At 33.5% G+C, this 24,743-nt stretch overlaps 1 protein-coding gene across 5 annotated transcripts in view; it reads left to right on the top strand.

Moving 5' to 3' along the window:
• DENND1B (DENN domain containing 1B) overlaps window positions 1-24,743 on the top strand; it is a 277,522-nt gene that overhangs the window by 90,293 nt on the left and 162,486 nt on the right. For all 5 annotated transcript variants that reach the window (XM_059147015.1, XM_059147012.1, XM_059147017.1 and 2 more), the window contains exons 4-5: window positions 13,609-13,658; window positions 15,602-15,721. In XM_059147015.1, coding sequence (XP_059002998.1) covers window positions 13,609-13,658; window positions 15,602-15,721 — 170 coding nt within the window. The remainder of the gene's footprint in view (window positions 1-13,608; window positions 13,659-15,601; window positions 15,722-24,743) is intronic.

Here is a 24,743-nt window from a genome sequence, read left to right as displayed (position 1 = left end):
TATTCAGATACATAGTTACCAGTTTATGCATATGTATTTCTTCTAGACAAGGGATAGCATTGCAGTTTATCTGGGTAAGCTAGTATTAAGTGGTAACACGTATCTTTGTATCTTTACCCTTAGCCTTTTTGACAAGAAAAGACAACAATGCAGTCTAGTGGTCATCTTGGTGAATGCAGACATGAGGTCATGAGGTCCATGTAGTTTTAACTAGTTTCTGATGTGCTTATGTATAGAGAAAGAAAAATTGTTGCCCGATTCTAAAGTTTGGAAAAAGTTAAATTGGGAAAAAGTTAGCATGACAGCATAGAAATAAGACATTAGGAAGAGGAACATATTTTGAAGGAGGAATGATGTTTTCAATTTTGGATATGCCAGGTATTACGGTAGGGATGTCTTCTAAGTAGTAGAAAACTTCTGACCAGAGTTTAAGAAAGGATGATGACATATTTTCACATAGCTATTAAGTAGCTGACCTGGGTTCTGAACCTCTCATTTTTTGCTGGAGTGCCCAGATTTTCACCCATAGTGTTTAGCAATGAGATTGGATTTCCCATCGAGAAGTGAAGGCTAAAGTCAGAAAGAACCCTAGGACCACCAAATGGAGAAGGCTTGTGGAGAAGGAGACGTGAAGCAGCTGGCAAGGAAATGACAGAGATGGGAGGAGAGCTAGATAAAGTGGATACAGACAACTCAGGAAGACACTTGTAAGCAGGTGTGCTTAGGGAGAAACCTGAGCTTCCTCAGATCATGGGGGGGGGATTCCTTTCATCTAATCCCAAATGTCTCATGTATGGTAGATACTGAATAAATGTACATTATGTGAATAAAAGAAACATGATACATTGTAGAAAAGTCAAATAAGTTAAAGACTGGAAGAAAGGCTATTAGATGAAGAAACTGGAGATCACTGGTGGCCCCAAGCTGAGAAGAATCAACTCTGAGAAGTGATGGAAACTTGCTGAATTTACATCATACTTTCAGGAAAATTTTCAGTGAAAGACAACTATTTTAGATCTATTTTTTTTTTTTTAAAGATTTATTTGTTTATTTGACAGAGATCACAAGTAGGCAGAGAGGCAGGCAGAGAGAGGAGGAGGAAGCAGGTTCCCCGCTGAGCAGAGAGCCCGATGTGGGGCTCGATGTGGGGCTCGATGTGGGGCTTGATGGGGGGCTTGATGTGGGGCTCAATCCCAGGACCCTGAGACCATGACTGGTGCCGAAGGAAAGGCTTTAACCCACTGAGCCACCCAGGCGCCCCAATTTTAGATCTACTTTTTAGCTGACCAAAGGTTGAAACTAACCTTGCAGAGTTTATTTTAATATTCTTTTACAAATAAACCACTCCTGTTTTTATAATTATTCTTGGTCTCCATATATTCCAATACAGTAACATATTGTAAGGAATATGTAGAAGGTATGAGATAATTCATTCAAGAGAATTATTACTTCTTAATTGAGAAAGTTTATCAAATGACAACATGTAGTTTCTGGTTTATTGAACAAAATCGTTTACAAGAGATTCAGGAAATTGTGTTTTCTCTTTAAGGTTGTTTATGCCAAAGTGGACTAGACTAGGAGTGATCAAAACTCATTGCTATTTGGTGAGGCCTGTTTGGTGGCTTTCTGAGTGTGAAAAGAATCAGTGTTCACAGTTCAATTTCTCATAGAAAGACTTTTCTGCATTACAAGAACTAAAACCAAAATTGGCACCTTATAATCTCAGCAAAGGCCAAGGATTACATCAGCAGAGAGTGTGAACTAAATTTTTATTCCAAGAGATGCATGTTCTATAATGGGTGTGGTAGAGTAAGTTTGCAAAATAATAGCTCACAGTATTTCTATTTAGAATTTCAAGAAATATTCATTCAGAAAAACCCACTGTGACTTCAATTTTAATTGTAGTCTGGCATAGTAAAAATTATGGGCATGTACGTTTTTTATAAAAGAAAAATCTTTGGATAATTTAAGATAACCTAAAAAATATATGTATAAAGTCAGAGCTCCAGGAGTCTTGATTTTTAGTCCTGCCTGTTGACTGTGCCTGAATAAAGTTTTATATTAATTACTAAGTACTTTAGTTGTTGCTTTATATTGAAAGGGATAAAAATGTCTAGCAGATTTCATTGAATAGACTTGCTAAAGGTTTAAGTGAACCCAGGGTGTTCACGATCTGAGTTACAGTTTTCCTTGTCCATCTGACCACCATATACAGACAGATTTGACCTATCTATAAATCTTCATTCTTGAGCCTAAGATAAATAAATACTTTTTCAACCCTAACCCTCTCCCTTGTTTAACCTCATCCTGCTTTTGTTACTCTAGTATTGTTTACTTCTTCTGGTATGGTCCTTGTTCTGATATGTGACACATGATTTTGTTTCAGATTTTAAATATTGTGCTTGAAACTTTCTTACTTGATATTTTATTCCTCTGTGAGAATCAATTTAAGCCCTCATTTATAAATCTGTTATTTCAAAGGAGTTAGGTGTGTGTTAGTTTATTGTAAAACCAATATTCTCAGTAGTAATAAATAAACAATTATAGACATAAGCAGCTTTTTTTTTTTTGGTCTTGAAAGTTAATTTCAGGGACTAGAACAACTTAGGGAAGGTAAGACTCACTTTTCTAATTACATACTATCTCATGTTTCTCCTCATGATTCCTTCATGTCTTGGCCTCTTTTATATTTTTCATATACCAGATTGAACTTTAGCTTTAAATTATTAATTGTATAATTTTAATTCTTCATAAACATGGGAAATATCCACCACGTAGAGACCAAGTGGGCATCAGATTTAGGCATCTGCTGATTATGTGTTGGAACCTTCATGAAAACAAAGTGAAAAAGAATACGTAGGGTGGAGAGTAATGGTTAGAAGCTTTAGCCTATGAGTTTAAGTCCTGACTCTAACGTTTGCTAGCTGTGGGACTTTGGTCAAGTTACTTAGTCTCTTTGACTTCTTCTTTTTGGTTTTTTCCCACATATAAAAGGAAACAAAACACAAGTTGTTTTGAAGATTAAATGAGGTAATAGATTTAAAGTGCTTAGGTCAGAATCTGACATTGAGTAGTTTATTATTATAATTATAATTATAGTAATTATTATTATTATTCATGGAGCTTGAACTCGCAACCCTGAGATCAAGAATTGAACTGAGATCAAGAGTCAAGATGTTTATCCAAGTCAGCTACCCATGCACCCCAGCAATGATTGATTGATTGATTGATTGACTGATTGATTTAGGAAAGTGTTGAAATAAGAGAAGGTGCACACTTTTAAATCACATTTCCTTGAACTGTCTACCAAAGCAAATTTATTCTGCTGATGCTAAAACAGTAATCTAACATGAATTCAACAAATTTTTTTCAGAGCATTAGTAATGTACCAGGCACTGGTTAGGCATGAGAGGAACTCCAAAGTTGACTAAACCCCCAAAGATTTTAGACATTCATTTGTTTCCATTTATCATGCCAATTGTAACTAATAAGACTTTCTTGTTTGCTGTTAACTTCGTTGATCTCTGGTTACTGATGAATGACATATGTTCATTATAATATTGGAAGTGGTTAAACACTCTATAACCTCTATCTTGAAACAAATCATTAGGAGAGCAAAGATACGTTTTTATCATTGTATGAGAAAATTTACTGATTTTATAATCTGGGGATATTATAATGGAGTATTTATTGAGGGGAATATAAAAATATGAAGAAAACCATTGATCTTTCATAATGTTGGAGAATAAAAGTCATAGCTCTTATCCATATGTTTTCATCAGTGCCATTCCCTTTCTTTGTCTTTATCTAAGCTTGGTTCTCTCTCTAGAGCACCAGTTTATCCAGCTACTTCCTGATGTCTCCATCTTTACCCCCATATATATATATATACTATATATATATATATAGTATATATATTAAAATACATTGTATATTTTATTCTTATAAAATTAAAAAATTAAAAGTTATTATAATCATAATACAATACCATATGAACTATGATACTAATGTACAGACTCTAATGGTAGTTCAGCTGAGACTGAATCACAACTAAGTGGAAGGTTTAGTTTTGGACAGCAATGGTAAGGTGTGCTTCCCTCTTCAAGATAAGTGGAAAGAAAAAAAAAAGATAAGTGGAAAGAATGAAGAACAGATGGCTGGAGCTGGGTTGAACAAGACAATATTCTAGGAAGACTCAGTTTCAGGAATGTTGAAAGTCTTCTGGATTGTCATTCCTACACCAGCATGATTTGAGAAAAAAGGGGTGATGGGATGTGAGAGAGGGAAATTTGTCCTAGATATTTTTCATAGTTCCTGTCTACATTATTGTCTCTCGCTTCACCAATATTTATTGTCAGCTGGTGTATATGGAATAATGACAGTTGATCTGGTGTGCTGAATCTGCATCGATTATTTTGGGATTGAGGGTTATCAGAGACCAGGTTTTAAGGTACCACTGAAGAGAAGGCAGTTTACAGTTCTCTCAGCTGGCAGTAGAAGAATATTTAGGAGGAGAATGTGGTTGGTTCCATATTTTGATTACATTCTGAGATTCCTTTGGAGATGCTGGTGCTTAGGAGGAGTGCATGGTAGGTGATCTTTAAGCCTTATTCCTGACTGGTGAGAATTTTCCTTAATTTGGTCCTTTTGTAAAAAGGGTAAAAGTACAAGACAACTGCCGTGTGTGTGTGTGTGTGTGTGTGTGTGTGTGTGTGTGGTGTAACTGAGTATGGCACCCTAGAGTATTAGAAGACGGAACGATGAACTTATTTCATGATTTGACAGTGAAGCAGAGTGATAACATGAGACTTCAGAACTTTATTTCTTATATTAAATAGAAGTCTTCATATATTTTTTATAGTATAGATTGGAGTTTGAATTTTGTCAGTTCTGTGACAGTTCTGAAATATATATAAAATTATATATAAAATATAAATGATATGTAAGTATAAAATATAAACTAAAATTATAAAATATGTATTTTATTATTTATTTTATCATATATTAAAATTAAGTTTTCTCTGTATATATATACACAAAACTTAATTTTGTTCCCTTCTGTGCATTCCAGTTTTACTTCAGGCTACCACCACTCCTCTTGATTATTACAGAAGACTTCTCGTCTTCAATCTTGTCCTTTTTAAATTTGTTCTGGCTGGTATAGCCACCCACAGTGATAGCTCTAAAATTGAAGGCCAGTTGGGTCCCTTCTTTGCTTTAAACACTTCAAAACTTCCTTTTAGGTACGGTGAACCATGATTTATTGTACAAACTGAGAGACTTATTTATTAGGTTTTTTTTTTTTTTGACCGAAAATTTATATATGGTACAATGCAGTTCTCAAGTGTACAATGAAATGAGTTTTGACAGATACATACATTTGTGTAACCCACATTCCTTTAAACATATAGACTTTATAACCACTCCAGGAAGTTCTTTCTTGCTGCTTTTTGGATACTCATTATATCCCCTAACCCACCTCACAGCCCCAGGTTACCACTGTTCTGATTTCTATTATAATAAATTATAACTTGAATACCTCTGAAAGTAAAAAGGGATGCTATTGATCATTTTCGTATGTGAAGTGTTGTGGACAAACCAAGGTGGAACGGTTTCCCTACTTTTTGCATCAAGTCCAAACTTTTTAGGTAGCTTGAAGACCTTATGTATTCAGTTCCTTGCTTATTTTTCAAGCTACATTCCCTTATCATTCTTCCAAACTTTGTACTTGTTTTTTTCTCATTTCTAAACTTTTGAACTTTTTCTTTCCTATGAGGGAAGATCATTCTTATATCTTCTCATCCTCTCTCTTCTCATTCGACAACCTGGTCAATTTCTCATTTTCCCTTCCTCTCTCTACTTAGATGGGATTTCTTCCCTTGGGACTTTTACTTCACTCTTCCAGAAGCACTCTTCCTAAATTTGGTTTACATATCTGTCTTCTAGGCTTCCTGGTATTCTTCACTTTTCCTGCCAATGCTCTTACTATATTACAGTGTTCACACATTAAATATTTGATAAATAAATATACATAAATATATTGATAATTGATATAAATAAATTCACATTGAGTTTATCAATATATAAGTACTGTTAGACCTTATACCCTTTAGGTAAATAGCCTTCATGTAACAGGTTGTATTTTATAATTGTGTACTTATAAGTTAATTCTTCCAAACAAAGCCTCCAAATAGTTATATAGACAATCAATTAAAATTTGTTCAGACTTTTAAGATATACTATTATTCGCATTTTGCTAGATGATTTTACAGATTCCAAGGGCTTTCAAGGCATAGAGAAATAATAAATATATCCTTTCTCCCAGAATATAATAATACTCATCTAACAATATATTTTTCAAACACTTTAAAGTGTACAGTTCCTGATTCATGCTTTAAAACTAAAACTCTATACTTTTTTTTTTAAGATTTTATTTATTTATTTGACAGAGAGAGATCACAAGTAGACAGAGAGGCAGGCAGAGAGAGAGAGGGAAGCAGGCTCCCCGCTGAGCGGAGAGCCCGATGTGGGACTTGATCCCAGGACCCCGAGATCATGACCTGAGCCGAAGGGAGCGGCCCAACCCACTGAGCCACCCAGGCGCCCTAAGACTCTATTCTTAAAAGCATCAGACAAACAACAAGATTTCCGTCTGGTGTAACACAAGATTCACTATCTGGGGAAAGTTAACAGTTCAGGCATAGTTCTGAACTAGGTTCAATGCAGGACCAGAAAGAAAGGATAATTATAATTTACTGCTCTGGAACATATCATACCTCTGTTTGTCATCTGTAATACAAAAATCAGTTCTCTAATGTGTACCCTACACAGTGAATCGAGAATATGTCATGCATATCATGACAGAAGGATTATCTGCACATGGCCCATGTATGAAGAATAATAGAAAAAATATGAATCAAGAGTTTGACAACCTTTGACTGAGGAAAAATATAAAGTCAAGATTGCAAAGAACAAAGAGAGATAACACTATTTCAGGGCAGTGAGAAACAGAGAGGATATGTTTTCTAAGGGTACCTTTAACAGTATCTTTGCCAGGACAGTTGAAGGAAGGCTTAGTTTGAGGTTGTAGAAGAAAGCAAGAGATAGTTTTATTCCTCAAGTTGGTCAGTACCTTACCTAGAATTGGTAACTAATCTTTATTATGTGGTTCGATAAATAAATACATGAAAAAGGAATTTTATTAATAAATCCTCCTTAAATGAAAAATGTCTGTTGGCACAATTCTTAGAAGATCGTTTTAATTCAAAACAAGTAGCTAATATGACAGCCCAAAGTAAGTTCCTACACGTATTGGATCATGAGATAATGCATATGGTATAACTTCGCAGAGTTAACAGAATCTGCTTTTATTGTGTTTGGTTAAATAGAAATAGTAGAATATGTTCAAATCTATATCTACATGTATATCTATATCCATATACAACTATATTAAATATATTAAAAATTTTCAAAGGAGGCAGATAAGTTATTCAGTATGATATTTTTCCTCAGTTTATGTCTCAGGATGCTAATGTTTTGACATAGGTCATTGAACATAGGACCTTTAATGTTTGAGTTATTCGGTAAATATTTATTGTGTAAGTAAATCTGTTCATTGGAATTGCATATGACGTTTGAGAATTCTTAAAACAAGTAACTAAATAATAAAAGAGCTAACGGTGGTTAGGAGATTTTTATGCCTGACACTGTCTAATCATTTGTGTGGATTTCTTCTATAATCCTCATATAAATCCCCACATAAAATCCTCAGTCTTACAAGATAGATAATAGTTTTTGCCCATTTTCTGGGTGAGGTTAATGGAGCACATAGCCAATACCTCACAGAGCCAGAATTTTAATATTAACTGTTGACTCCAGAACATTGTGAACTTGACCACTGTGATTTTCCATCTAAGATGTGTGTGCTTATGTGGGTATGTGCCTGTGTGTGTGTGTTTGTGTGTGTTTGTGTGTGTGTATGCATGCATCTATTTTGTAGTGGATCTAATGTTAAGTCTCCCTTGTTCTGAAAATCAGGAATCATATTTCCTTTATTCTATACAACATCTAGTTGCAGGGTGAAGTCATGGTAGCCTCTTAGTTGACTGAGGTGAAACTTGTTTTTTTTCCCCCTAAAAACAGAAGTATTTTCCTACTTATCTTCATTCTACTTATCTTGATTTAAATGATAGACATTCACTTTTAAATACTTTAGTATTTGTAAATGCAAAATTTTATAGGCAGTGTTCTATTTATTATGTATTTCCTTTCATCTAGAAAATGTTATTCGTTAAAATAGGGTAAATAAAGCAAGGAGGTATTAATCTGAAAACAGTGGGAGGGTTATATGGTTATTAGAAAACAAAGGGAGTCTTCCTAAATGGCTTTTCCTTAATAGAGTTGATTAATTGTTATTCCGATCCTCAATTAGAACTTAAAGTTAACCTAGGGATAAAAATTTGAAGTCAGTATTTAGTAGAATTTTTGAGAAAGAAACTTTGGAAACTCACTTGCATATAAATATATAATTTTCTTTCATGGCTTTTGGCCAAGCAAACCACCTATCTAATTGTGAATATACATATTTTTATAATGTCACTCCGCCCTGCTCGAATCTAGGCTTTGTCATTGGCAGTAGGTTAAACTAAAGTGACTGCAGACCACAGAGGTCTCCTCATCCTTCTAAGACTGATACACAGAGAACCCAAATCCTTAAAATTTATGTTTCAACAGCACAATTCTTTTTATGGCAGAATAAATTTGCTTTTTGGCAGGTATTTAAATCTTCCAACAATAAAAATTCATTTTTAATTTTTGAAAGTGAAAAATAATTTGATCAGGGTTCAAAGTCTAAACAGTTTTAGTGTCAGAAATCACAGACTTAACAATGCTTTCCCTAATTTAAGGAGGAATGACAAAAAATAAGTTTATTTCTAATTGAAATAGTACATAAATATAAATACCAAGAGAAAAATTCCATAGTGGGCTCAGTTATTCTGATAGTTACTCCTTAGTTTTAAGTTTAAAATCCATTCTCTTAGTTTTTTTAAAAAAATGCTTTAAAAAAATGAGAAGATGATGTCTAAAGAGGCTAGATGTATAGCTTACCATATTAATGTAATTCTGTCTTTTAATAAAATGCCATCTGATTTAATCACCCTATTAGTATAGCTGTATTTCCCTTGAAGATTTAATCCATCTTGCAGTGCCCATGTGAGTTTGCTGCACTGCCCATGAGATCTCTGTGCACAGTGTGGGAATCTCAGTTCTGTACTGTGCAGCTTGCTTATGACTAAGCAGCTTAGTACATGTTTCTTGGAATTCATAGCATTAATTATTTTTCACGTATTTGGGGAGATAATATTCAAAGTGAAGTAATCACCTTTTTAGAAATCGATGCCCTTTGTGAAAAATCAGATTAGAATTGACAAATGGCCCTCTTGTTACTGAAATGAATAAAATGATGGATATTTGAAAACTGTTCTTATGTAATATTACGTTATATTTTTCTTGAGAACTTTGGTATAAATTTAATTATCCGATTAAAATTATTTTGAGGAATCTTAAAAAAGTATGGTACCTCAGCTTCTTTATATAAAATTATGTGCATCTTGGTTAGCAGAAAATGAATAAGTTTGAATTTTGACTTTTCCTATAACTAGTCGAAGGATAAGCTAAGCGTAGATAACCATCCCTTGCCAATGATTAGTTTAGGAGTGACTCTGACCTTCTGGCTAATTAAATATATTGGGAAAGTTAGCTCGTGGTGGGGAGGCACTTCTGGAAAAGATTTCCTCACTGTTAAAAAGAGATAACGGAAAGATATGCTTCTTTCACTGGATGCTGCTGTGTCTTCATGTGTTGTGCTGAACTCTGGCAGCTTTCTCTGTGACCATGAATATAGGTTGCTGAGGACAAATCCAACAAATGCAGGGACGGCAAAGCAGAAAGAAGGACGGAAGTTTCTGGAGTCCTTAAAGAGGATGTTAAATTAACCAATCCCTGAACAAATCTTGTCACTTTTTGCAGTGAGAGAGTAACTATTCCTTACATATTAAGCACCCTTAGTACTAGTCTTATTCCTTAATTTAACAGTTAGTATATTTCTTAGTTACAGTTAGTCTTATTCCTTAATTATGGGTGGTATTGGAGCTAAGAGTGGAGACCCTTTGGGTCTATAGTGTAGGTGATCAAAAGTGATTCGAAAAGCCCTCCCAAGTGATTCTTATATCTTCTTATCGTCCTTCTAATTCTTACTGCCCTCCCATTGAGAACTTCTGGAGTGAAATAGTTATGGAATTGAATTAAGAGGGCTTGATGAGTGGCTGATCATATATGGAAGTTAAGAAAAGGGAGGGTCTAAACAGCTATCATGTTTTGGTTTGGGGAACTGGGTAGATGGTGCTGCTGTTCTAGGTGATAAGGACTACAACTAAAACAGTTGTTTCAGTTTTGTGTATTCTGAATTTGAGGTGTATAGGGAATATTTAAAAATTGATACTAGAGAGTAGTTAAATATATAATCCTGGAGTCAGAAATATCTAGACTATAAGACTAAGAGATTGGTAGTTGTAGTTGAAACTGTGGATGTAAACAAAATTGCGTAGGCAGATACATTTATCAGCATGGAAGAGAGCAGTATATGGAGCCCTTGAGAACATTAGTGTTTTAATATAGCGTAGGGGAAGAAGTAGTTGAGAAAGAGGAAGAACAGTTACTGGTGTCAATAATGACATCTCATTTCATTTTAGAATTTTCTTTGAGAAATTCTAAGATCTTTGTAATTATTGAAATTCAATTAGGAGGTAAACACTGCATATTTTAGTTTTTTCAAAAAGTAGATTCTTAAATGCTTTTTCCTTCTTATGTGGTCAATTTGATGCTGAACAGTAGCCTCATGGGATAAAGAGTTAATAAACCCAACAACACTAGCAGTTTGCTCTCTCCTCTCTTATGAGGTCAGTTTGACCATAATGCTTATTAATACAGATCTGCGATATAGTGCCAAAAAGAAAAATCCAATTTATAAATTTTAATCAGTCTTTATTTCTAGTCATTTCTATGGTGGTAAATGTGTTGTTTTTAGGGTAAATGCATATTATATATGTGTTATGCCCTTTGTGTTTTGCTATTAATAATTGTATATTCTATTTAATTCCTTTTGTTATTACTATTTTTAACATTTGAAGTTTTAGTCAGAGTGTTTTGTATAAAAATAAAATATTTTAGAGAATTAAGATGATTTAGAAAATTCAAATAATTTCTCTTGGCTGTGGAAATTAGGTATTTCCTGGAAACAAAAACCTGAAGAAAATAGAAACATAACTTTTGAAGAGTTTTATCTTAAACCTTTCACTTAACCTATGGATCCTCATCTAGTGTGCATGTGTGTGTGATATCAGAAACACTTTATGGTGGAAACATCAGCCTTTCTGAACACTTCCAATACATATAAAAGTACAGTTTTCAATTAACATTATTGTTAAAAGAATCCAAAAAAAAAAAAAAAACTTTTTTCTTGTATCTTATTCCTCCCTTCAACCTCTCTCTCTCTTTTCTTTTTTAACTTCAGTTTGAATAGCACCTGTAATTAAGGAAGAAAACCCGAGCCCTGGGAGCTAGGTAGGACTTTCAGCTATTGATCTGTGTAAACCCAGCTTATACTGTCAGGGGAGAAACAGTCAACTGCTGAGCTGCTTTGTCACTGACATAAGCTGAGAGAGGATTTTTTTGTCTATACTGTTTATACACTAGTCTATAGACCTGCTGGCTGGTTGAATTTTAAAGAGTGCGGAGGTTTAAAGACTTGTCCCCTGAGGGATGCTTCTGCCAGTTGGGAAGCGAGCTGAGGCTGTTTTGCAGAAGTGTGTGCATGTGTGTTGCTTGTGGAAGGGAGGGGGAGGGTGTGAAAGATTGAGCAACTATGGGAAACATTCTTCTTAATTTGAGTCTTAAAATTGATGTGAAATATATTACCAATTTGGGTATATTTAGAAGTAGACAGTGAGTTTTGAATATGTATCTGTTGTTACAAAAATTATATGAACAACTTTGCACGGGAGGAATATCGAAATAGTGTTCATATGTGTAGTAAATATGGTAAATGGCTTCACTTTTTGTAGCACAAGATACAGATTAGCAATGGACAAATGAACTGTTCTTATTTGTAATAAACTGTTTTCCATTTCAGTAATTTAAATTCTTTCAAGTTTAATGGCTCTTTTAATAACATTTAATAGAATTTTTTCAATAGTAAAACAGCTTTTTCTAAAGATGCTTGTATTTTTAAATGAGCAGGGTACCTTGCCCTAAGATAGAAGGATTGTTTTTTTTACATGCTGCTTTTCTTTCTGTTTCAATGTCTTAAGGCTCTCAAAGCTTTCTTAGGTATTGGCATTGGAATTTTATAATGTTTTATTATCAATTAATACCTTATTGCAGTCTACATTTTAAAAGAATATGAAAAATTCTACTTTAAAACACTCAGTACTAGGTTTCTGTAGAGGGATTAAATATGCAGGTACTAAATGATTTCTCTGGATGTAAATTTTGTTGATAGAGAGGTAGTATTTTTGTTGGGGGTGACTACTACATTAAGATATTTGTTCTTTTTTCTTTTTAATAGGAAACCTTCTCCTAAATCTTTGCTTTGTTGTAAAATCACCTGACTTTGAACTTATATGATGTTACCTTCAATTCTAGAGCTTAACTTTATAATCAGAGTTAATTTTTAATTGTTTTTCATGTATAACAAAATCTTTTTCTATTTTTTTGCCAAGTATCTGACAATTATTCATATTTTGTTATGATTATAATATGTATGATTTCTAAGAGCTTATAAAATTTTATAATGACTGTATAAAATCACTGCAGGTTATTTTCTATGCTTAATTAAAACACTGATTTTCATATTAGGCAATTCATAAATGAAAGTATACAGAAGCTATGTTGTTTTAAATTTAAAGGCTTAGTTTTAGATACACATTTCTTTTTTAAAGAATGTTATTTGAGATAAACTTAATGTTACTGTTATTGAATTTACCAAGAGTTGGAACATATAAATGTGTTTCTTTAGCTATAGAAAGTCTTTTTTTTTTTTTTAACCGTTTTACTATGGGACATGTAGGGTTGTTATACCTCTCAGTAATTCATGCTGCTGCCAACTTCATTCCCTTTCCTCTGCCTGCATTTTAATTGAAACAACATTTATATTTTTGAGCCAGGATCTGTCAGAAGTCCCTGTGGCTAGTCTGTGGTACAAGTAGCAGCAGACGTAGCTTACCCATATGGTGCGGTGCTTCTTGTAAAATCCATATGGCCTTGTTGAAGGGAATCCCAGCGGGGATGTGAAGGGTGTTAATACCCTTCAGGCCAGGCCTTTCCCTCCTGGGGCTTCCGTGGCATTGTCAGTGCAATCTGCCAAAGCACCAACTTAATTCCTTTTTAATAATCAATTATTTTAGTCTAGGAACCTGTGCTGGTTTTCTTAAGAAAAAAAACAAAAACAAAAACAAAACTTTTTTTCCTCTCTAGAAAAGATCTCAAGAAAAGTTTTGAGTGCATCTTTTAAAATATTCTAAAGCTTTTTTTTTTAATTTGCATTTGCAGGAAGTACTACAGAGTGTACCCAAGTTCTGTTTCCCCTTTGACATTGAAAGGTACAGTATAAGCTGTCATTCAAAGTAACTTCAGCTCATTTTAGTGAGCACTTTAAAATTGTTTGATGTGTTTTTTTAATAAAAAGAAATGTACGTTCTCTTCACTGCTTTTAACAACAAAAAGGACTAGAGTTTCAAAATGAATAATATTTGAAAGGAAGAAGCCTTTTTGCATTATTATATCTTTTGTTTTCTCTGCTATGGTCCGTTAGAAGTTTAAAGATTTCATTTCTTCCTTTTGTCTTCAGGTGCATATTGTAAGCACCTGCAGAAAAAAAAATATTACTATGTCCTTAATCAGAGCCTTAGAATTGTGTCTTTTAAAATTAGATGTATATATCCTGGTTTCTATCTCACTTCACCCTAATTGAAAAGACCATCTGTGTGATATTGTGAAACTCATGGCTAGTTGTCTCCCAAGAATAGCTGTATAGAAATAGTGCAATATTATGGAAGGCTGCGGGGAAATCCTCCTAGCAGTTTTGAAAATCTCATTATGTTTGTATTTTACTGAACAAATACTGAATGGATAGAGTATTACCTTTGTGTAGTTGGAATTTCACAGAATATAAAGACCTTTGAGCATAAAACTAGATCATTTATTGTTTTTCATGCGATTTTCACACCCTATTACCTGTTTTTTTAAGAGTATGGTATGAGGGGTTTTAAAAGAAAATTGATTTTTGGAAAATATTTTGCTAAAGATTAATAAAAATATGATATTTTACAATGTTAAAGATAATGCTTTCTGAATGAGGCTAATTGATACTCTAAGTATTGCTGATGAATGATACCCCTTGTTTGACCTCCTTTCTGGAGAATCAGTTTGTGTGTGTTAAAGTTGCAATTTACAAATAACTAGCAAAGATTAAATACAGCAAGAGAAGCTTTTGAGGGTATGTTGTGAACACTGGGCACTAGGGGGCACATCAGGTACTAGAGGTTCTTTTTGAAGTTTGTAAAAATTTTTCAGAACTGTCCACTTAAATGTGTGTTTGTGAAATGTTCAGCATTTGAAATGCTGTATTTCCTGACAACTGAAAACAGTTTGTAGTATTGGCACAATGGTAGTAAAGTAACTTACTTCTTTTTACCTAATTCCTGTGGCTATTTCAGAACCAAACTTAAGGTATCATGGATATTTTATCTTGGGACCAGGAAGTGGCTGTTCAATTACGGTTGTAACAGCAAGATGATAGCCAGTAACAAGAAATAGTTATATATTTTAAATGGTGATGAAGGTTTGGTGTGATGGTTTATATTGCACCTTAGGCTGTAGTGTGATGCATACATAGTAGGATAACATGATACTTAGGTCAACAATTGGCTAAAATATTTTATAGTAAGCTTTTCTGTGGAAACTGTGTTTTTTCTTTGTGCTTGGAAATTGTTCTCAGTATATAGGTAGCTCTAGACAAGAATGCTCAAAAATGCCAATAGTAATTTTTATGGTACTTTACTGGGTGAGAATGTCAACAGAAGAAACAATTAAACAGAGGTGGTCCTGGCTGCCATTGGTACTAAAGCAGCCTGATCTGCTGTCTAAGCAGTCTTAAAATAGTACGACAAGAGAGGCTGGAGCTGAGCAGAATCAGTCATCATGTCTTGCTTCTCACTACCACAGTCTCAGTAATGGCATTTTCAGATTTATGAAATATTTTAGAAGTACTTTAGGCATGTGCAAACTTAACAGTGAAATAAATACCTTATGATTCCTCAGCCTGTAAGGGACTACAACTTAATGTGACATTTGACTTGTGATTTAGTTTAAACATTTCACAGTCATTTGAGTTTTATAACATAGTTCTAGGTTTGAGAACCAACTGATTGAGAAGGTGAGACCAGTGATATATGTGATATATATTCTTGCTTTGTTTTCCTTTAAGAAAATTCTCACACAAAAAAAACACATTAAAGTTTGATATAATATTGCTGTATTTTAGAGTATCTCAAAATCAAGTTGGACAGCATTTTACCTTTGTACTGACAGACATTGAAAGTAAACAGAGATTTGGATTCTGCAGACTCACATCAGGAGGCAAAATTTGCTTGTGCATCCTTAGGTGAGTATTTGTAGTAAAAAAAAAAAATTGAAAGGATTAATACATTAATTGTGCCTTTCTTTTGTACTTTGTTATGCTTAGGATGCTTAAAAATATGCATATAATATTTTTTCTTGTTTGTTTTCTCTAGACCCAAGTAAATTAAAAAATAACTTTATTTTCTATATGGAACATCAGTTAAATTTAAAGATATACCAGTAATAGTGCAATTTTTCTTGAAAGAATTGGCTCTTTTAAGATTAGTTTTTGTGGGTTTATTTTTGAAAAATTAGATATTATGATGTGAGTTTAAATAATATATATTTTACCTACTAAACAAGTTGCAAAAAAATCAACTAAACTAATGCATGCTCTTTTCTAAAACTGACTTAGAACCTGGATTTTTTTGAAAGTGAAGTACTGCTTTAAGGCAAAGGTTTTAACCTGGTGTTCTGGACAAAAATGTTTTATAGAGATGTTTTATTTGCCCATATGGTGTTTTAAAAATTTTCCAAAGATGTTTCTAACCTTATCAATTTTTGTGAAATTTTGTGTAAAATTCAAGTTTCTAATTTCTTTTGGTAAATGGGAGTGTTTCCTGGCTCTGGTCTTTCACTTTCCAGTAGGAGCAATATGCTGCAACTAAGCAGTGGGTGTTTAGTTGTGTCATGAGTTTACTGCTTTGCCACAAGTCCTACCTGACCCACTTCAATCATTTGCCTTGACTCAGTAGGTAGTTAAGAGTGTGTCTCCTTTTTGTAGACCTAGGATTTGAGATGCTGACTGTTTACAAGGAAGGATTCTAAAAATTAGCTTCCCTTTGTTATGTCTTGATGAATCAGAAATCTAGATATACTCCATAAAAATATTGTCCTATAGCATAGTTATAATATGGATATTGGTCAAGCTAGCTTCTGTAGAAATGTTTGTAGGAAAAGAAATAACATTTAATTTAATAATTAAAATGTTATAAAGAAAACTTCAGTATAAAATTGATGTTCATTTGCTGTTTAGCTACATTCATATCATTCTTTGAGGTTTAGGTTTTAAATTTACCAGAACATTTGTTGGAGTTGGAGAATTTTCTTCAATCTTTATTTAAAAGTAAATGCTTAACTGCTTTATAAGTAATAGAATGTAGAAGTTCCTCCATTCTTTTTTTAGGCAACAACTCTTTCATTTGGATAATAATTGTATTTAAAACTTATGTTCGATCTGGAAGAGTATTATACTTCAAACTATAGGTTGATTCTTATAATTTGAGGTGGTTGATTGCGCAGTGAGAGTGGGAGTGGCATGTAGAAAATGGGTAAGGAGAGCTCCTTTTGTCCTGTTGAACGCTGAAGGTTCAAAAGCTATGTCTTAAAGGGGAGTAGAACCTTATCTGCTCTGCCCAAGACAGGTTTGTCCTAATAGAAAGACCAAAGCTGTAGGTGCTTTCTGATTTTTCTCTATGAATTTTTAAATCTTTTCATTGAAAAAGTCAAGTTTACAGAAGAGTTTCAAGTTTACTACAGTAAACTCTTGTGTATACATCACCTAGATTCAGAATTGTTAACCTGCTTCTCTCTCTCCTTCGTCTGCCTCCGAGCGCACACAGACATACATGCAAATTCTTTGTCTTTCTTTTTCTCTTATTGTTGTTTTTGCTCACCTAGTTGAAAAGAATTTATAGACATCAGTTTTCTGTAATATTTGAACCTGCACTTTACAATTTTACTTTATTGCCTCCAAAATGAGTTCCTGGTAGTTATAATTAAAGAGGATGAACCTTTGTCTTTCTTTTGAACTTTAAAAATATTTTTAGTACACTGAACCTGTTAATAATTAGCAAACAGTGAGGCGCCTGGGTGGCTTAGTTAAGTGTCCAACTCTTGATTTCAGCTCGGGTTTTGATCTCACAGGTTGTGAGATGGAGCCCCATGTTGGGTTCTGCACTCATCGTGGAATCTGCTTGATATCCTCTCTCCCTGTCCCTCCCCCTCTGCCCCTGCTAGGTGTGCTGTGTCTCTCAAATAAATAAACAAATAAAATCTTTAAAAAAATCAGCAAATAGTCACTAAATATTCAGAATAATCCCTATAAATGTGCTTAGAGAATAAATATTCTTAGAGATTTCTGTTTAAATTTAGGAAAGCCTGTATTACTTAAAAATATTTACATAAAAAATGAACTGTAGCTATTTGTTAAATTCCTGAAAGACTGGTATAGTGTTCATTTCTTCAAAGCAGTGGTCATTAATTTGTAGGAAACAGATTCTAAAACAGTTACAGTAATCAAGTTATTGTTATCAAACTTGTGTATGTGGAAAAACACCGGAGTCTCATAGTACTCTTTGAATTAGGAATGGTTTTATCTCCAGAAAATAAAGTTATGTTACATAAATGTAATAAAAAAAAGTAAAGTCATATATGCCAATAAGAAAAACCTTTCTCAGTATGCATTATTGGTTATTTTATCTTTTTTAAAAAAAAGTTCCTTTTATATTTGCTTTTGTCATGTGACAGTGCTTTCTGGTAGAAAAGAAACAGGTAACAAAGCTTTATGAAAAAAAGCAGAGTCTTAAATTGGGAAAATTCTATTCTCCAGCTTATTTTTTATTAGGAAATTTTTTTTTTTTTTTTAAGATTTTATTTATTTATTTGACAGAGAGAAATCACAAGTAGGCAGAGAGGCAGGCAGAGAGAGAGAGGAGGAAGCAGGCTCCCCGCTGAGCAGAGAGCCCGACGCGGGACTCGATCCCAGGACCCTGAGATCATGACCTGAGCCGAAGGCAGCGGCTTAACCCACTGAGCCACCCAGGCGCCCTATTAGGAAATTTTTAAAGGATTGCCATCTCATGATTTTAATGGAATAACGTAATCTTTGTCCTGAAAAGTAGTGTACTGCATTGAGGATAGCCAATTTAGGGAATAGCCAGTAAAATTAGAGAACTGTTTAGTTTTTTTTTTTTTTTTAAGATTTTACTTATTTGACAGACGGAGATCACAAGTAGGCAGAGAAGCAGGCAGAGAGAGAGGGGGAAGCAGGCTCCCCGCCGAGCAGAGAGCCCAATGCGGGGCTCAATCCCAGGACCCTGGAATCATGACCCGAGCCGAAGGCAGAGGCCTTAACCCACTGAGCCACCCAGGCGCCCCAAGAACTGTTTAGTTTTAATAGTGAAAGAGAATTAAAATGTAATGGAATTCAGCAACTTATTAAGAAAGCTGTTATAGATAGGAAAATACCTATTTTTAAGCTGTAATGAATGTGTTTCTGTGAAAATAATTTTAACAAATGTCTTAAGTGCTATCATTAAGGTGAATAATGGTGTTTTGGGTCCTGATTTGTTTGTGAACTAGACCAGGTCTCCCCCATTTTAGATTTAATTTTATAATTGTTGAAAGAAAGCATAAAACTTCAAATGTATTAGAAGAAAATATTGTTGGTTTTTAAAAATTACTGTAGGGGTGCCTGGGTGGTTCAGTCAATTGAGCATCTGACTCTTGATTTCAGCACTGCATGATCTCAGGGTTGTGAGATTGAGCCTGGAGTCAGGCTCCACACTAAACATGGAGCCTGCTTGGGATTCTCTCTCTCTCTCCCACTAAAAAATAAATAAGTAAAAATAAAAATTACTGTAGTTATAAGTGCCTTTATATGCCTACCGTTGACTCTTGAGGCCAAAAAGATTGGCACCTTTGCCTGTATTATGATGAAAGATTTTGTTTGATGACCAATATAGTAAGGAAATTAAAAATACCAATAATTAACTGGTAGGAATTTATTTACAACCATGGTAACAGTGAGTTAATAGCTATAATACATAATAAGTAGCTACAAGTTAATGTGACAGAACCCAGTGGAAGAATAAGAAAAAACATATGAGTAATACATTCACAGAGGAAATTTAAATAGCATATATACCTGTGAATGATGCTCAGCCTTACTAACGGTGAAAAAAATAAATACATTAAGATTATAAGAAATGAAATTTTAAAAAATAAGCCTGTGGGGAAACAGACATGTCATATGCTAGTGGGGGATTATAAAATGACATAACCTTTAGAAGAGAAATTTAATAGTATCTATCAGATTTATAAAATCTTATACTCCTTAACTCAATTATTTATAGTTCTAGAATTTTAAATATCAGGAATATTCCCGGTAGTGAGTAGTAAAGTGTGAACAAAGTTATTTATTATGGTATGGTTATAATAGCAGAATAATGGGATATAAATGTCCTTCAATAGGAATTGATTATGTATATTATGGTACATTCCCCATTCTCCCCTGGCAGCTCCCCCTCCCCCTGCCATAATGTTCTCTCTTTTTACTGATGGATTATTTTCCCAGTGCCTACAATAGTGCCTAGCACATAATGAATTCTTAATAGGTGTTTGTTGAAAAAATAAATTAATAAAAGGATGACAAACAGAATGGAATATTATTTATCTGTGGGGGAAAATTATATACTCAGCAGACTCTAACTCAGAGAAATGTTTATGGTATATTGTGAAATGATGAGATGTGTCAAGGTATTATTTATGGTATGTTCTTATATTGTAAAGAATTCATATGTGTATGTAAATGTATCTATTTTAAGAAGTAGCTAAGAATAAGAAAGATTTATGGTTAATATATGAGTGTATATACTTATAAAAAAGACTAGAAGGATAGATCTCCAGTTTCTTTTTTACTTTGTATACTTTAGCATTTATCCATTTTTTTGCAACGAATGAATCATTTTAATCAATTTTTTCCCGGTTCTAAAAGTCTCAGATGTTAGATAAATAGCATATTAAAACTCCATGGGAATTTAACCAGATCACCTTTCGTCAGATAATGTATGTAAGTTGTTTGCAGCGTAAGAGATTATTTTACTAGTGTATTTTATTATAGGCACTTCAGAGGCAGTCAGTTGATCATTGTGGTATAGCAGAATTAAGAATCGGAAGAGTCGTTTATCCCGTGCCCTTGAAATTTGGAGTCATACATAGTGTGTGAAAGAAAAGTATTGGGAAGAGAGAAAAGTATTGCTTGTGAAATGACTTTCCTGTTACCCTCTTGGAGCCTGAGATTAGTGTTTTTCTGTAATTTCAACACAAAATGTTTGACATAGTGGAAATGCTTTGTGAGTTTGTAGGAGAAATGCTACTACATCTACAATTTATTTCTTATTATTAGTTTCTCTTCAACAATGCTCATTTAATTTCATTGCATCCTTAAGATGTAGTAGAAGAAAATTTGTTTAGTTTCAATATAAAACCAAGACGTAGAATTTAACTAGTAATCTTCTGAGGTGAGTAGGGAAGGAAGGTAGAAGAATTACCTACTGAACTAATTCATAGAGTTGGTTAGGGGAATCACTTCATTTGAAGGCTAGAGGGGTGTGTGTGTGTGTGTTTTAATTAAGGGCTGTGCTGCTTGCAGGGGTTATATGAGAGAATCACCCATATTGGTAGTCTGAGTATTAACTGATGGCTGCCCAAAGCTTTGGAGTAATATTTGCATTCAGTTTTGTGTGAGTATCCTGGTCTTAGAATTCAGTGTTAATTCTAAGGTGTCTTGAGTTTAGCCTTTATTAGGGGTAAAATTTCAGAAAATTAACAAAATACTTGCATAAGCAAGACACGAATATATGTCTTTAACCATGTTTTTCTGATAACAAGGGTAATATGTTTTATTCAGGAAAATCTAGATGATCTAGAGAAGTTTAAAAAAGAAAATGAAGGGGGCGCCTCGGTGGCTCAGTTGGTTAAAGCCTCTGCCTTCAGCCCAGGTCATGATCCCAGGGTCCTGGGATCGAGCCCCACATCGAGCCCCACATTGGGCTCTGCTCAGCAGGGAGCCTGGTTCCCCCTCTCTCTCTACCTGCCTCTCTGCCTACTTGTGATCTCTGTCTGTAAATAAAATCTTTAAAAAGAAAAGAAAAGAAAAGACTCGTATTTGTAACATATAATTGTTATTTACTTTTTGGTGTTTCACTCTTGTCTTTTCTGTAAGAATTGTTTAGATACATTTACACATCTTTCTATTGGATAGCAGACTAATTAACTGAAGTCTTAGTCACAATTTCTAAATGAATGAATGCATATAAAGCAGTTTATAAATTGGAAAAACTGCTATGGTTTTCCTAGTATCCCATGTAAGTGCTGAGAGTTTCTCTACATGCTCAATCGGACAGTTGGTCATTTCATTTTTCTCTTACCTTGAAAGTGGAGATTTAGCACAAAGATGATTTCCTTTTTAATTTTAGTTTTTAAAATTAGTTACTTATGTCTTCCGGTGGAATATATTATGACTTTTGAATATGAAAAATCTTAATACTTTGCCCATGAAGCTGTCTCTTTTGCAAAATTAGTGCATTTATGTTGAGACTTACAATATTCTTAACTTTTTTATTGTGAGATAATACCAGTTTGATTATTTAGGGGTCATTCTCATTAAATGATTTAATATTCTTAGATATAAATTGATATTTCTCCAGTTGTCTTTATAATATGCTGCTAAAGACTTTAATTTTTTTAATGTCATCGAATGTATCTTAACAAAAAAATCTTTTCATTTATATTACCTTCTAGTGTTTGTATTTTAATGATCTAAGTTTCAAATGAAAAATATAAATTCTCTTGAGTTTTGTTAATATTGAATAGTTTAAAATATTGCATGTCCTTAAAGATAGTCATAATGAAAATGAGATACATTTAAGGATGGTTAAAATTTTTAATACAAGGTAAAATCAGGTAGAAAAAGTTGATGTTTAATTTTGAATTTTCAGATATGGTTGTATGCTTTCCCTTGCCATTGTTTGTATTTAGAATTGCTTTCACAGGCTAACAAAAATGCAAGAAATAACTTTTTAACCCTAATATGATTAACATAATTTTAGAACTATAAAATTGTTGCCAAGGGTTCAAAATGAAATATCCTAATAAGGAAGACAGATTGATGTTTAGGGCCTTTGTAGTCTCCTCCCGCTCCTCCCCCCCCTTTAACTCATTCCAAACTTGAAGCTTTCACACTCTTCCTTTGGGCAAATCCCTTAGAAGCAGAATGTTTCAATTTTACACATTTTGTGTCAATTTTCCAGACAGAAAAACAGCCTCTAGACATTAGACGTTTTTCTACGGAAAGGCAGTTTCCTTAGTTTTATTTGATTACTATAAGTTAAGGTTCCTGCTGATCACTTAGACTGTTAGTGGTTACCTGACTATTTGACAAAAAACATTTCCTTTCCTTTATTTAACCTTTGACTTTTGAATGTAAAAGTTTTATCAGCTCTATAGTGGAAGCACAAGTGTGGGGGAAGTCTTACTGCCACAAAATGGATTCATGACTTTATATGAACTCTGTGTTTTGCCCTATATCTTTACAAAAAATTAAGGAAATAGTCTTACAACTAAACTTTGAAGAATCTCTTGCCTTTTTAAAAAACAGTTGGTCTTAATGTTTTACATTTATTTATGTTTGCAAGCCTATATGCATCACAGTTATTCTTTGTTAAAGAAATGACACTTTCAGTTTTATAAGATTAAAGTAAAATAAATTAAGTCGTTATGGTATGTTGAGTACATTTTTTTACCTTTCTAGAATTTTTGTGGTTGGTTGCAAGAAAACAAATTTTGAATGTCTTTTGGTCTATAAAATTTAGTGAAAAAACATTTTAACTTATTGATAATTAATCAGTTTAAGGGCTTATATGTTAGTTAGAAATAGCTTTGAACAAATATTGTTTGAAAATTATCTAAAAAGCCACAAAAATAAAAACACGAGAATAACATTTCTTACCCAGAGAGGTAAGCTTATATAATTTATGTTTTATAAATCTATAACATTTATAATATATATGTTATTTTGCTACACATTTTGTCATTAAAGTTTACAATGGAATCTTGTTAAAATATTTGAGTTATTGACGACTTTGTGTACTCCAAACCATTTTCTTTGTCATATAAAAGAATGAGCCGGACTTCCTGTTGTGTAGTTGCACCATATCAAGGATTGGAATTCAGTTACTTACAGGGGGGATTCAAATAAGATATATAGGTTAAATGTCTGACAATTAGAAGTTGGGATTAGTGTGATGATCCAAGTAGGACATGCCATATCTAAAGACAGAAGCCATTACTCAGCTCTGGGTACTTGTTACAGAGTGAAACACGTGTGACCAGTATTGCCAGTTCTTTGGACTTTTAAGAGGAGCAGGAGATCCAGATTTTTAAGTGAATTATCTCAGATTTAGAAGTTGGCAATTTATTCAGTTAAACCCGGGGGTGTTGACGAAAAAAAAAAAATATGTTCATGGGTTAGAGATTGTTAGTCTGCCAGTCTGCCAGTAGCCAGTTTACACCCTGTACTCTAGATGCTGTTGTTAATTAGCAGCAGAAAATGTCCCAGCTTCCCTGCCATTTCTAGGAATACGACTACGTTACAGAATCGCTCCATGTTGATATGTGATATTTTTATTAAAAAAATGTGGATGATACATAGTCTTAAGAAGGAGCTGTTATCACCAAGAATCAGTCCGTGTTCACAAAGTGCATGTTGTATGAACTAAACTCAGCTCTTTATGACACTGGTGTATGAGGCAATGCTGTAGAAATTTGAGTCTTTCCATTTTCTCTCATGAACAAATTATATAGAATGAAAAATACTGGCTAGACAATAGATAATGAAGTTATGAGTCCTGTTAGTGGTGAACATATCATACTTAGATTGTTGGTAAATAGGCACGTTATTTTGGGAGGGATCTTATAACGTATTGTAGGCCATGTCCTTTTAAAAATTTTTATCCACAGTGATGAACATAGAAACAGTATTAAAACCTACAGTTGGAAGGAATTACCAATATATTAGATGAAAGAATTAAACACATCTTCATCTGCTGGAAGAGTTGCCCATATGAACAAAATATAATTTAAAAGGCAAAATGATAATGCTCTGAACATTAGTTGATGAAAATTTGGAAGATAGAATTTGCTTCGGTGGATAGAAATTATAAGTAGACTGATTTAAGGTTAAACTAGAACATATTTGTGTCATAGTTTATTTAGCTGCCTGA

Source organism: Mustela lutreola, chromosome 14 (assembly GCF_030435805.1).
Source record: "Mustela lutreola isolate mMusLut2 chromosome 14, mMusLut2.pri, whole genome shotgun sequence".
In the NCBI taxonomy this organism is placed as follows: Eukaryota; Metazoa; Chordata; class Mammalia; order Carnivora; family Mustelidae; genus Mustela; species Mustela lutreola.
This window is presented reverse-complemented; position numbering and strand designations above follow the sequence as displayed.